This window comes from Orcinus orca, chromosome 13, assembly GCF_937001465.1.
Source record: "Orcinus orca chromosome 13, mOrcOrc1.1, whole genome shotgun sequence".
NCBI classification, from domain to species: domain Eukaryota; kingdom Metazoa; phylum Chordata; class Mammalia; order Artiodactyla; family Delphinidae; genus Orcinus; species Orcinus orca.
In genome coordinates, this window is record NC_064571.1 from 6618719 (window position 1) to 6633782 (window position 15064).

At 47.2% G+C, this 15064-nt stretch overlaps 1 protein-coding gene across 15 annotated transcripts in view; it reads left to right on the top strand.

Moving 5' to 3' along the window:
• Positions 1-7487: 7487 nt before the first annotated feature.
• AFF3 (ALF transcription elongation factor 3) overlaps positions 7488-15064 on the top strand; it is a 561951-nt gene continuing 554374 nt past the window's right edge. For 8 of the 15 annotated variants that reach the window (XM_049696195.1, XM_049696198.1, XM_049696199.1 and 5 more), the window contains exons 1-2: positions 7489-7611; positions 7764-7886. In XM_049696195.1, the coding sequence (XP_049552152.1) occupies positions 7834-7886 (53 nt within the window). In that variant the 5' untranslated portion in view covers positions 7489-7611; positions 7764-7833. Of the gene's footprint in view, positions 7612-7763; positions 7887-15064 lie in introns of all 15 variants that reach the window. The other 7 variants (XM_049696189.1, XM_049696192.1, XM_049696190.1 and 4 more) reach the window with 1 other exon arrangement.

The following is a 15064-nucleotide window of genomic DNA, read 5'->3' on the forward strand; positions in this document are numbered from 1 at the left end:
AGAGTGACAGAAAGTAGTGCTAAATTCATGAAAATGTAAGTGTCTGTGCCAAGTATATAGAATTATAATAAGCATCACAGGAGAGTTGGAACTTTGGAAAAACACTGGGAACTAGCTCTTGCAAGAGCTGCTGTCTTGACGTCAGGGTGGGCCTGGCCCTGAGGCCTTGGTGCTTTCATCAGGCCTCCTTCCTGGCCTCATTCTCACCCTTCTCCCATGATCTTGGGCCCCATTTTCCACCTCTCATTGTGCGCCGACTCCCTGGAGAACCAGCAGGGAGGCTGCTTTCTTTTGAGGAGGCTCCTGCCTCCGTATCTCGTGCTGGGCATTTTCCTTCTTGCGGCTCCACCTGCTTTTTGAAGCTCCCTGCTTCCAAGAAACCAACCACCAGTTGGAAGAAGGTGGGGTTTCTCTCACCCCCGTCCATGCCCTCCTTTTAAGAGACTGGCTCCCCTTCTCTGTAAAGGATTCCCCACCCAACAAGGAATTCTCTAGGACCAAGAGACGTTCAGGGGAACTGAGCTGTAATTGAGTGTTTCCTGTAAGCTAGTGATATGCTAGGAAGTTACAGGGAAATCAATTTGGGATTCATAAATATAAAGAAGGATGTTGTTCCAGGCAGAGCTAAGTTCCATTAAAAATGGAATAGGAAACCTTTTGAGAGAGTGCGCTACCTATCATTAGAAGTGTTCATGAGTGGGCTGAACATACCAGGGCTAATATAGAGGGAATTCCTGCCTGGGGAGGAGGTTGGTGAGAGAGAGCCTCCATGGTTTCTCCCGACTTTCAAGCTTCTACTATTTCATTATAGGGTTCTAACCTCGTAATACAGTTTATATTTCAGAATACTGTTCTTAATTAGTTGTTTTTTTAAACTCCTTCTGAAGTGAATCAGCTTCATACAGTGGTAATTAGCTTATTGGTAGAAACAATGGCAGAGCCTGAAACATGCATATTTTTTTGTATATGTGGCAAGGACAAAAGAAAGCTTGACTCTTATTGTTCCTGCACTATTTTCCAGAAATGAGATCTTCTAGTATCCCTGTGAGGATGTAACAATAACTTAACCAGATAACATGAAAATAAACAATTATTAATATGGAATATTAAAAAAATGCTGGAGCTGGATTAATCAGCCTTCAGACAATTGAGCATGGGTTTCTTGTTAATTGCTCTTCTTGCAACCAGAGTGAACCCAGAAGGCAAGATATTTAACAGAGAAAACATAGGCTTTGCCTATGGGGCACATAGTCTGGGACATCTGGTAGACCTCACCCTACGTGGCCATGTGCAGGGCACACTGGAGGGAACATGACTTCATTGAGTTAGGTGTAATAATCAAAATATGATTATAGTGGCTCGGCCAAATAGGGTCTTGTTTTGCTCCCAAAGGTCCTGAGCTAGGTAGGTGGTTCAAAGATGGTACGATTGTGTGAAGAAACCATCAAAGACATAGCCTCCTTTTAACTTCACATCTGCCAATTTTATTTTGTGGCTTTTGCCCTCAGGGTCCAAGATGGCTGCTCCACCTCAGGCCTTCAGTTGCATTCCGGAAAAAAAGAAGTAACCTAGAGGAAAAAATGTTGCCTATTCCAGGAAAGTGAAACTTTCCAAGAAATTCCAGCTGACTTAAGCTTATGTCTCATTGGCCTGAGCTGTGTTCCATGCCCAGTTCTTGCTGAAATAGAGACTAGAAAATATAATTATTTCTGCTGGGCTCATCACATCCCCAAACTTAGGTTTTGTTAGTAGAGAAGAGGGCAGATAGATATTGGGTAGGCGACCAGTAGTGACTGACATAACGTGTTTGTCCCAAGCTCCCGATGAGGTACCCTGCTCTCTCTGTGTCTTCTATTTCTAGATGGGAGCACCTCCACCATGAACTTTGAGGTTTGGAGATGCTGTTACCTGATAGGCTTTGGGAGGAACTTATACTGCTGTCCGTGGCCCATCAGTGTTTAACCATCAGGATATAATTTGGAAATTTCTCTGTCTTCAGGAAGTGAGCCAGAACTGGTCCACTTGCAACCTCAGTGTCCTCCAGGGGCTCTGGGGGGATCATTAGCTCCATGCGGGAAACCTCTCTGATGCCACAGAGAAAAGAGTCTGACATGTCAGTCACGTCGTGACTTCCCTCCCTCATTTCCCCTCAGACCTACGCTGCATCTCCGCCTACTGGACGCGTTGGTCTTGCTGTCTGTTAACACCTAACTGACTCACTTTGCTGTACACCTGAAACTATCACAACATTGTTAATCAACTATACTCCAATATAAAATACAAAGTTAAACAAAAAAAAAAAACACCTAACAAAACAGCAGGCGCTCCTGTTTGGAACAGACCAACACCTTGAGATTTGTTTAAGCCAAGGAGGAGGTCATACCTTTAAACAAGAACAGATTTATGGCTCTCCTGACGTCCTCCAGAGATGCCTGTCTGGCAGTGCTCAGGAAAGAACAACTGAAGACTAAACTCTAACGTTTTAGAACTGCCGGAGACCAAAACTGACAGAGACAAAAATATCCAACACAGCCTTGGTGGCTAGATCCAATCTCTGATCTGTCGTTCTTTGGTCTGTGACACGTATCTGTTCTTTAGTTTACTCATCTGTAAAATAAAAACAATGGTAACATACCTCCTGTGGTTTTACGAAGAATAAACAAAGTTGATAGTTAGAGCAGTACCCGGCGCATCATCACGTAGAAATGTGGGCTATCATTATGATTAGTGACCTCCTATTCCCAAAGGTTTAGAGTCCTTGCATCTTGCATGATGGCCAGCGTACCTCTCAAGAAGCACAGCAAAGAGCCAGTGGGAATATTAAGTTTTAAGCCAGGATGGTTGGTTCTTGTTACTAGCACCAAGGGCTCTTCTCATATCACAAATAATGGGATTATCCCCCAAGTAGGTCAGCGTGGCACGAAATACATGATCTGTGACAGGAATCACTTTTCTGATCATTTTTATGACTCGCCTATGCCTTTTCTGCCTGCTTTTTCATTTTCAGTACAAGTGCTTTGTTTCTTTCCTTTTTAAAAATGTGGTGAGCTTCACACACTAGTCTTTTGTAGCAGATGTATAAGGAGCAACTAACATCAAAGACATATATGCATAGAATTCTTCTACCAAATCAACTTTTTTTTTAAAAAGGACTCTTTAATTGGACAATACTTTAATTCTCTAAACAATGTTATGGTAGTTGACCACATTTTGAAATTATCTTTGTCTTGTTTGGTAGTTGAATGGCATGAAAAATTTCCCTCTGCTTCCTTACCCTCTCCCAAGGGTCATTTTCCCCACTCTTTTCTCTGCCCTGTCTGGCCTCTGACCTGCCCAGCTCTGCTGTTTCTACAGACTTCTGAATCTAATTAATGTCTTAGTAGCTATATAAGTGAATTATGTAGGCAGGAGGATGTTGGAAACTTTGAGGAAGGTACATTCCTTAGGGAAAACATGGTTTTGTTGAAAAAATAAAAAAAGACTCCTCATGGAGCGGGTGGAATGTCAGTAAAACATAAACCATCAGTAACATTGTATACTCATTAAATATCCCTTACCTGATGAGCAGATACAACCTTAGGAGTATCTCTTTTGACATCTGGGCAATAATCAGCGATTATGGAATCCAGCTGAGGGGACAGATAGTCCAAATATGCCACCATTGCAAATTGGCCTCAGCCATACAACTGGGGTGTTGGCACCCCTCCTTCTCCCCTCCCTTTTCAAGCCAGTTCACAACCGTGCTTGGGGAGTATGTCCTTGGATGATCTCACAAATGACCCTGGCGGAACATTCTCAAACCCTCCAGAATGTGGGCAGGCAAGGGGGAGGGCCAGAGTGCTGAAGTTCTCTGCCAGAGGATACTGCCAGAGAGCCCAAGGCAGAGATGGTCCCTATGCCCCACGTTTCCATGGAAACATAGGAGGAGTGATGACAGCCAGCACAGCCACACCATCTGCTCAGGACCTGGTGAATGATGAAAAAAATAGAAAAAGAAAGGCACCTTAGATCCCCGGCTAGAACCACTCTAAGAGAGCAGTGGAGAGGAAAGGGCTGAAGACTGTCGAACTCCTAGGTGGATTAAAACCCGTGCTATCCTGGGGCTCGACATATTAGCATGTCATTTGCAAGCAGAAAGCCTAGAGGGCTGATCCTGCAATCCCTAGATACAATTATGAACACCCAAGAAGCCTCAGGAAGGAGAAAGCAGACTGCATGCTGCCCGCAGTCATGCTGGAACAGGAGGGAGGGTGTGGTGACAAACAGTGCTGGTGGAGGCGGAGCAGGGCTCCCATCACCTTCCAGCAGGACCACCTGCACAGCTGTCTTTTGGCCAGGCATATCCTTCCAGGGGAATGGTGGGATTGTAAAAGGAAAATTCCCACTTGGTCACAAAAAACCTCTGAGTTGCAGCCAGGTCTTCAGAATAAGGCCTGAATTAATAAAGCCATGTAAGGTCTCTCGTCTCTCAATTCATATCCACAGGGAGATCTTAGCTGGATGCCACAGATTTGCTTCTGGGTCTATTTAGGAGGTTTCCAATTCCAGGCTGGCAGAATGTGAGTGGGGCCCTAGCTAAGTGCACTTGTATATCTGCCTCAGACTGAGTAGGATTCATTTCTTAGTCCCTTTCCTTCATAGATGTAGCCTAAACAAACAAACCTGACCTAGGAAGCCCAGCAGCCCCTCTGGTTTAGCTGACTCCCCCAGAGGCTCTCCAGAGCTGGGCACTTTCGTTTAGCTTTCTGTAGTATTGCCTCATTTATCCCCGGAGGGAGAGAAGTCCCTCCAGCCTGAAGGCCTGTACTATGCACAGAAGCTACATCAGCTTCACAGGAAACACCAGTTTTTATTTTTAACTCAGGTTGTCTCTTACTCCTTTAGCAAAAAAAAAAAAAAAAAAAAAAAAAAAAAAATCCTCCCTTTTAGTTCTGGCCTTTGAATCCCAGGAAGTCCAAGCCTTTTTTTTTTTTTTTTGTGGTGCTTTTTATTAAGGATTTAAAATTTTGACATCTAGGTTAACTGCTTGTTTTGGTATGTGTAGGGGCTGGAGGATAATGGGAACATCTTAATAAACCAGATAAATAATAATAATAAAAAGATCACCCTATAAAGGCTCTCATTAATTGTTCTACATTTTACCTGTAAATTTAAATTTCTTCCCATGAGAACTTAGCAAAAATGGCATCTACAATATTATTTGGATTTCTTCAAAAGGCCTTATTCTCCAACTGGAGACCATACACAAAAACTGAAAATAAAAGTATTCATGTAACTTCCCCTACGTTAGAGGCCCCAAACTGAAAATGTTTATTACCCACAGTGAAATTCCTTTAGGCTCCAGTATACTCATGCATTAACAAGAGGCACCGTGTTTATATTCAAATAGAAATCTACCCGTTCCTACGTGGCTTTGGGGGTGAGGCCTCTTATGAGCCATCCACTCTGCCAGCTATGTAGCCCCAGGGCTTTCTCCCTTTCCTTTTCCAGGATGATCTATTTATCCTCAGCCCCCACGGTGAGGGCAAATCTGTATCCTGAGCTTAGGCCCAGGATGGGAGTCCCAGTAAACATGGTTCTGTTTGTTCTTCAGCCTTCCTGCGTTGTATAAACAGATGTGGTGGAAAGGGAAGGAAAGCCAGATCACTGTGAGGGGTGGGAGGTCTCCTTTCTGGAGAGGCTTCCCGGCCGGCAGCCCTGAGCACAGGGATAGGATGCATGTCTTGTTGGGAAAGTGGAACTTGCAGTTCTTCCAGAGGGGTTGTTCCTCTAGCTCTCCTTCACCCTCCGCCCCCCATCCTTTGCTCCTGGGAACACTGTCTGGATGCCTCAGCCGTCTCACTTTTGCCGGAGCAGAAATTTACAACAAGGCTTATGCTAAGGAGACGTCAAGAAGACAGATTTCCTCCCCACCCCCACAGTCTCTCCAAATACACCGTAGACTGGGATTTGGGAAGACAGTCCTTCACACCTGTGCCTTCTCCTGTATCAACATTCCCTTTGTTCTTCTGTAGCCTTGTTACTACCTTCAACTAATGAGGGAAGTTTTTAGGGGTTGGGAGTTGCCAGCTTGTAAAATAACAACTCCTTTCCCTTAAACGGTGTTGAGGCAAATTCCCTTCCGTCAAACTCTGCCTTAATTTACTGTTTTATCTTTTGCACATTAGTTATGGATGCTAATAAGGGAAGGACTGCTTCAGAGCTGGGGGAAGAAAGGGGGGTACTGTTTTGGAAGCCAACCCCAAATAGGAAAGAATTCTTGTTGGTCTTTTCTTCTCCTACATGTGCTCCAGACTTAGTTTGTTAATCCTCATTCAGAGGTCAGGGAGGTGAGGAGTGTAACTCGTAAGCTTGCCCCAGATGGAGGGATCCTGTGACTTCTACCCAAGGGTCTAGATTTCTGGCAGCCCCAGGCAGTGGTTCTTCCTGCCTAGAATGAACAAAGGGGAGAGCACCAGAAAGGCCTGGGACTTGGGGTTGGGTGCAAGGGATGGGATATTACACTGCCCTGTACTGCTCTCTCCAGGAAGTCCTTGGTATCCTGAGCCGCGCTCCCAGAGCTGTGGCCAAGAGGAGAAGAGAGTCAGGGACAAAAGAGGGGTTTCTGGGTTTTGGCTCAGCACTTACACAAGCAAGGGAGGGGGAAATGATCTTTAAACTCAAGGAAGTAGTCATAATAAGAACTTAATTTTTAGGAGCCACAGTGACACTCTTCATCCTTCTAGCAGACAATACGCCGCTCTCTAGACTTCCAGATAGGGCTGGAAGTTTGCATTCTACCCCCAGAGGCCTGTCACCCTTCCCTGAAAGAAACAGAAAGGAGGTGGGTGTCCAGGGTCCGGCCAGCTGAAGGACGGGAGGGGGGGGACCCCCACTGCAGGCCAAACTGGAGGTCCCGTCAGAAGAGGTTTCGTCCCTGATCCCCTTGATTTCACTTAACTTACTGGCTCCAGATATTTTAAACGGTTTGTTTACGGCGCTGCTGCAGGCTGCATCGCCAACTCTCTCCGCGCCGCGGGCGGCAGGGGCATCTCCTAGCACCCACCCAGGTCAGCAGCTGCCTCATCACCCGGCCCGCGGGGGCACCCGTCCGCTCAGGGGCAGCCCGGGGCCCCCAAGAAGTGCGTACACCCGGGAGAGGCCGGGCGGGGCCGGGGCAGAAGATGCGGCAGGACGGGCGAGCTCAGCATCCCGGCCCTCTGGGCCGCCCCTCGCCCCCGCTCGCCGGACCGCGCTGGGCGCCCCCGGGAGGCCAGGGTCGGCGGAGGGGGGACATGGGGGTCGCGGCGGGCTGGGCGGTGAGGCCTGCGAGCGGCCGGGACCGGGGGAGCGGCGCGGTGAGCGCAGGGGCGCGCGGGGCGGGCGCGGCGCGGGGCTCACGGCGCGCGCGCGTCTCGGCCTCGCCCGCGCACACGCGCCTCCCTGAGGAGAAAGGCGGGCGGGCGCGGAGCGACGCGGCGGCGGCGGCGGCGGCTGCAGCGGGCCGGCCCGCCGCGAGGGCGGGAGGAGGGGCGGGGGCGGGGGGGTGGGGGGGCGAGGCGGCGGCGGCGGCGGCGGCGGCGGCGATCTCGCCGCTCTCTGCTGAGTGTGCCTGCGCGAGTCGGCGAGCGGGTGAGTGCGCCGGCCGCCGCCAGCAGCCCGGCCGGCCCAGAGGCGGGGAGGGGGGCGCCGGGAGCCCCGAGCCGGGAGCGGGCAGCGGGCGGGCGGGCGGCGGCCGCGCCGGAGCGGCCGGGATGCACGTTGAGCGGCGCCTTTCGTTGCAGCGCGCGGGCGGCCCGAGCCTCAGCGGCGGCGGCGACGACGGCGGCGGCGGCGGCGCTGACACCTCCCACCATGGACAGCTTCGACTTAGCCCTGCTCCAGGAATGGGACCTCGAGTCGCTGTGGTGAGTCCCCGTGCCGGCCGGGCGGGCGCGAGCCAGCGAGCGAGCGAGCGAGCGGCGGGGGGCGACCGCGGCGGCCCGCGCGCTCTCACCTGGGCGGGGGGCTCGGGCGACCGGCCGCCGTGGGGGCGGGGTGGGTCGGGGGCGGCCGCCGCGCCGGCTCCTTCCCGCCTCCCCCGAGGGGTGGCCGGGCCGCCCGCCTGTCTTCTCGCCTCCCTTTCCCGTCCCCTCCCCGCGGTGCTGCCCGCCCCAGCCCGGGGGCCGGTGATCTGGGGAGCCGGGGGCAGAGCGCTATCGTGAAGAGAAAAGGAACCGATTTCTAGAACGTGTCACTAATGCCGGGGGATCCACCCCTCGGCCCCTCGGCCCCTCTCACCTCCCTTCCCTCCATTCGCGACCCCCCTCTTCTCCGAGGGCCCCTGGTTCACACCAGCGAACCTCTGGAGTTGTGGCCGCTGCGTAGTGCCCTTAGAGGATGCTCCAGCCTCCTGCCTGTCTGCATCGGGTCTTGGCGGCCGCATCCTTTCTGTCTCTCAACACCCCAGATGGAAAGTGAACCCGAGGGCAGGGGGCGAGTGCTTCTCCGTGCGGGAATTCTGAGGCCCTGGCCCTGGGAGACTCATTTCCTCGAGGTTCGCAATCCCTTTGAGCCCTTTCTTCACACCCCGCCTGGCCACAGTTACACTCCTCCTGTCCCCGCTCCAGCTCACCGACGCCCCGTGTATCCCTTTATTCCGCGCTCAAAGCTCGCAGCCTGGGGAGCGGGAGGCTGTGGAAGAGCCCTCGGGGTTCTGTGGCTTGGGGTTCTCATATTGAGGAGCTACTGTAGGTAAAGCGCCGCTGGAAGCAGTTTAATTCTAGTTGCGGGTGTGTTAAAAATCCCATTGGCTGTTTCCACATCCCTCTTATCCACCCCCCGCCCCCCCCCGTCCACCCCCCCCCGCCCCAATCTCCTAAATGTTTCCAACCAGCCCTATCCAGGTGGTAAAATTACCGCCTGCATATTCCTGGATGAACTTGTGTTATGTTTAATATTTACGGGAATGAACATCTGTGGAACAAGCATATTAACTGCATTCTGTTCTTCCCCTGGTAATCGCTTATTGTAGAGCTGAGGTTTGGTTTTTTTTCTACCCCCCCCCCCGTTTTTCTTTAATTCAGTAAAGAGTTCACATGTGTCTAAAACTGCAAGTGGTGTGCACATGAATATGCAGTGTGCAGTTTTAAAGCTAAACTGCCTTTTGATTTACAGATCGTATACAATATGTGGAAATGTGTATATTTTCCATGCTGCAGGCTTCCAGTGACTGATCTGTCTAAAGCCAGGTGTAAGTAACTAAACTGGACACAAAGCTAGTGCATTATCGAGCAGTTTCTTATGAAAAGATCCCAGGATGAGTAAGTACAGCTTGCTCTGCATAATGCTGGTGCCTATAAAATACACAAGGATGGGCCCTAATGTAATAAAACTTTTATACATTACATTGGAAACTTCAAAGAGCCAGTGTAGAAAGAATATGAAACATGTTATTACTCTATAAAAGTCGCTAATTACTGTGTTGTTGCTGCTGGGGTTATTTCAGCCTTTCATTTACAGATACCTATTACTTTACAGGTTTACACTTAGAAATGTTGGTTTCTGGCACAAATTCAGTAGGTTTGCAGGTAGAAACTGTGCTTTAAAATTGACTTTTGCTTTTAAAAGTCACATTTTCAGTCAAAAGGAAGAACTTTTTGTTTCGGCAGGTTTTTAGGCTGCTTGTCTGCTTGCTGACTCAAAACTGAAGCTCATGACTTTTACGAGTGATATTTTGAAATTATCAGCCGTAATCTGTGGCTTTCCCAGCACAGGCCTGAGCTGTCTTTCCCTCTGCATCTTTAGTTCCCAGCTGGGTTACCTGGAGCACAGTTACATAATAAACGCCTGTTGAATTGACTTGAAATTTACATTAGCTACAGTACTTTTGTTATTTAAAAAAATTAAAAAAAGCATTTTTAAGAAGCTACTGTACATGCAGTCAGATTTTGATCAATCCATCAGTTTGTCTTTGGCTTATGAAACTGTGCAGGATTTCTTGCTTACAATATAATAGGACAGTTTGGCTTGACTGAGGGAGTGTTTCTAGTTTGCAGATGTAGGATTTACATCTTCTAAGAGCTTATATATGTCTCATCAGTTAAAGATAAACCAAACTCTTTGAGTATGCATTTCTAACCCGGACATTTTCTCAGTCATGGATGAAGTTTTTGGATGGTATTTTCTAACTCAATTTTATGGTTGACTTTATAAGTTTTTAAGATTATGGCTTGGTTTTAAGCTTATAGGTGACCCCAAATAACTAACATTTGAGTGCTTTTTGTGGGTCAAACATTTTCATATCCATTGTTTTCTTATTTGAATCTTATAACAATCCCAAAAGTGGTAAGTGGTAGTAGTCCCATTTTACAGACAAGGAAATGGAGGCTTTGAACTGCAAAATGACTTTACTGAGACCATAAAACAAATGACAGCGGAATTTTTAAACTAACATTTACCAAATACTTAGCCAGACTCTGTTCTAAGTACAAGGCATGTACTTTAGAATGTTTTAACTCTGTTCTAGTACATTACATGTCTTAGTTCATTTAATCTTCACAGCAACCTTAGGAAACAAGCAATAACTATTGTTATTCCCATTTTACAGATTGGGAAATTGAGTGTGGGGAAGATCAGGTGACCTGCCCAAGGTCACACATCTAGAAGTGGAGAAGCCATATTCGAACCTAGCATTAATTTCAAAACTCAGTTTTCTGACTTCAAATCCAGCGTATTTTCTATAGTATTGCAGATGTATTCCCAGTTTATGAGCGCAGCTCTGAAATTAATTACAAAACAAAACCTTGATGGACTGGAAATCAAGGTTCTGCTAAAATATAAAAGAAAGAGAAGGTCAGAGCCCTTAGTTATATTAATTTAAAATTAAAGATTTGGAAACAATACCATGATTTAGGAAATTACATCTGCTGCCCTACTTGAATTAACTTCTAAAATGTATATAAATTTAAAATAGAGACTACTAAAAACTTCTTTCTTTAATCCCTTTTAGAAGAACACTTTTCTTTTTGGGGGGGGGAAGGTACAGATGAATGGCAAAGGAAAATGGTATTTTAACAAACAATTTTTTCTCATTGGTGGGCATCGTTTTCCAAAAAAACAAATTGCAGTTTGTTAGTTGTGACTGTGGCTTTGAATCTGAGCTAGCTTAGTCTAGTGGTCACTGGAAGTGTCCCCAAATGACTGTATAGACAACACGAAGAGAAAAGCTCAGTAGTATTGAATTTGATCTCCTCTGCTTCCTTGCACACCCTTACCCCTCCTTCCTTGCCCTCCAGAAACTCCCATACTTATTTTTCAAGGTGGAGGGGGAGATTTTGAGCCGGAATTATCCAGGTGGCTGTTTCAACTTTTCTTTTCAGCCACGCCTTAAAATTGAGAAGGGTTGCCCTAATTCCCACCTCTAATTCCACTTCCCATTTCTGGTTTGAAGTACGAATGAAGAATTTGGAACAAGGTGGAGGCATTCATTCTATACCCGGCTCCCTAGTTTCATTCAGTAGAGCCGAATCCCTGAAGAGCTGGGGATTCAGTAAGTTTACGTGGGCGGGTGACCAGAGGAGCAGGACCCCTTCTCAAACTCCTCCTCCATCCCCTTGGCTGCTCTTTCTGTTCTCCACCAGCTTTTGATCAGCTGCTGGGCATGTGCGCCCTTCCTCAGGGCCTTTAAAATAATGACCATCCCTTTGAACAGGGTAACAGTTGCTTTCATTTATTCACTTAACAAATTTTATTGATCATCTCTTAAATACAAGACCTCATGCTGGTTGCCACAGCGGATACAGAGAAGAGTAAACCATGGGCTGTGCGTGTTATTGTCTAGTGGGGATAAGACAAGTACACAAGTATAAAAACGTTTCAGCACTGGTGATTCAGAAGTGAAAAGGACCATATTTGGGACTGGGGTGGGTGGTGGAGGAGGGAAAGAGGAAAAATCGAGTTTAAAAAAAAAAAAAGGCTTCCGTGGAAAAGGTGGCCTTTGAACTAAGCCTTGGAAGATGAATGGGATTTTTACAGACGGTGGGGGTGGGGTATTGAGAGGACATAGCGGCATCTTTGGGCAAAGAAAGAACTGGAACAAAGGCTTTCATGGTGTCTCTGAAAGATCCTTTTATGAATCATGGTGGAATTACCTATACCAAATATTTTAAAGATGCAGAACTTTGTAATCATGAGGTGGTTTCAGTGAATGAGAAAAGCTTTCCACGGTGAACTTGGTCAAAATTGTTTTTAATCTCCCTTAAATACAGACACATGTTAGTTACTGGGGAGAAAGTCTGTTGAAATAAAATAGTAAATATTCAGATCCCTCTCTACTACTCCCCCGCCCCATCGCCCCATAGCTTCACATAGCCCAGAATCCATTTACTTTTGTTCCAGGAGACATTATACTTTATATTCTTTCAAAGTGGAACCTTTGAAGTTGTAATAAGTGGATTGTATCATACTCACCAATTTGTTCAATTCAGTAAGCATTCATAGAGCGTTAGGCATCCCTCTAGGTTAGGTACCAGAGAGCGGTAGCTTTCGAACGTTTTATACTATGACTCACAGTAACCAGTATGTTTAAATTGCAACCCACCACATCATTTGTGTGCACACAGACTCATAACTGAAACAAGTGTCATGAAATAACACTTACCCGTATTATGGGAGGTGTACTTTGATATTTTCTATTCTATTTTTTTAAAAATTCCCCATCCATGGATTGAAACCTGTAGTTTAGGGGAAAAAAGAAACTGTAGCGACGCATAGGAAACAGAGCGTTTGCGAGTAACTTGTAGGAGAATAAGCCGTCCGCATCCATATCTGCTGTACAAAGCTGACGCTGCCCATTTGAGGGGGAGGAGGGCGCATCCTGTTGGGAGGGGAAGAGACCTTTAGGGCTGAGAGGTCTGTGAAACGCCTCTTGGAGAAGTGGACTTTCAGAAAGAGAAAATAAAAAGGAGGAAAGTCCATGTGGAGCGAAGGCCCTGGCTAGAAATAAGGAGGAAATAAAGCGTGGAGCTCGTTGGGTGAAGATGAAGTTATTAACTAACTCAGGGGGAAGATGTACGGCACTCCTGTGGGGGTAAGGGGAGCCAGGTGGAGACACTAACAACTTCGTCTCCAGTAGTGCCTGCTGACCCACTTGGTTCTCTTCAAGTCAGTCGCCTTCTTCCAGGCCTCCTTAGGCTCCCCGGGGTAGAGTCAGACAACTGCCCGGATCCCTATTCTTGACCCTTATTAGCCCTTCCCTCCATCCCCAACAAAGCAAACATTTGAAGGCCTACCCCTATCCCTTTCATCAGCCCGTAGGGGTGAAAGTAGTTTGCCAGAACACGGAGCTTAGGAGAGACGCACCTGGGGCCCATCACCTTCACTGGGCGTGGCCTGAGCCCCGGGCGTCCTGGAGCCCATAGGTCTAGCCCCGTTGGCCCCGCTCGTTCTCACTGGCCCGAAGTGGTGGACTGGTTGGCTGCGGTGGCCATCATTGGCCGAGAGCCCCAGAACACGCCCACCGCGTGGCAAAGGGCTTCCCCAGGTGCAGGGATGAGAGTGTTTCCGGCAGAGTGGCTTCCAGGGCCAGGGCGGGAGGGCTGCCTCCGTGAAGGGGCTGATGGCCATCGTGGAGGAGGTAAGGAGGTGTGGATGGGAAGCAGTGAAGTGCTGGAGGCCGGGAGCTGAGGCGTGCCTCCACTTGTGGTACCGTGGGTGGTGTGTTTTGGAAAAAGCTGGCGAGGGATTTGTTAATTCAGGTCATCGAGGTTGAGGGCTCAAGCTCTCAAGCTCGGTGTCAGGATATAACAGGGAGGATGCGCGCTGGCTGTGCAGATGAGTTTTAACCAAGTGCCTTTTGATGACGATGAACATGAGTATTGTGTGTGGGGAAATAATTCTTTCCTGTGTTCCAGAGTCTCTTTTGTGAAAATGTAGGAGGCTTATAAAATGCTGAAAATCTATTTCGGGAGAATGTCCCTGTGAACCAGAATGGGTCTAATCTATGCCACTTTAAATTTAGCAACTTGAACAAGGCCCTTTGGCATAATATTGGTTAAAGTAACAGTCAAATTAAGAAAAAAAATCTCTGAAAATGAAATGCAAGATTTTTTTTTCCTGTGTAAATGGAATTTTCAACCTGGAATAAGTTTGCCTGTTTAAATTTTCTTTATTTTGGGAATAAAGCCTTGGGGGCAAAATCAAGGACATAAAAGACGATTTTAAATATCATTTAGTGGTAACATAACGTTTCCTTGTTTTGTTTCAAAGTGAAATCCATAAAACTTATTTTCAGTGTTGCCTGTTCTCTTTTGTTTGGGAATTTAATTGAGGTTTCTGAATTCAGTTGGCTGCAGTCTCCCTTTCTGTTTGGCCCTGGGCAGCTCACCATCTCTCTCATTTCCTATTCTCAGTCTTGGCTTCATCACTTATAAAACAACAGCACTTATACTGGCCTACCTCATAAGGTTGTGATGTTAAGTAATAAAAGTGTCCATGGCTTTGTGAATGCTAAATGCAGTTCTTTTATACCCTTTGCTTCCTTCAGAACGTCTCTTTATCATAAACAAGGAAGGATGCAGAAAGGTCACGTTGGGTCAGGTCATCCATCTGGTGCTGAGTTCTGTTCCTGGTAATGGGACCCAGGGACATTTTTGAGTAGAGGCTGGTAGTTTTTCTTAGTTGTACGTCATAGTCGAGAAGACAGATGTGTCCTTACTTATGGTTGTACTAGTAACAAATGTAGATATATTAACCATTACATAATCGTTGATGTTTCACCAAGAATGTATTGAATTACCACCCATTGCATCAAATGACTTCATTTGGCTCTGTGGGTCTCATTAAATTATGTCAGGCTAATCATAATTTAGCTTCAACAGAAACAAAATAACACAGTTATACCAGGATGAGAGGATACCACACTATCCAAGAAACTTAATGGGTTTAGTCTATGGAAACTAACACCTGGGGATGTGACAGAGGCCCCCGAGTGTTTCCAGGTGTTTTGCTGGGTTGCCCAAGGATATAAGTAAGTCAGTGGGTGTGAGGTTATCTAACAGCGGTGTGACAAGGCTGTCTCAGAGGGTAACAATGACCTGTCCGTAGA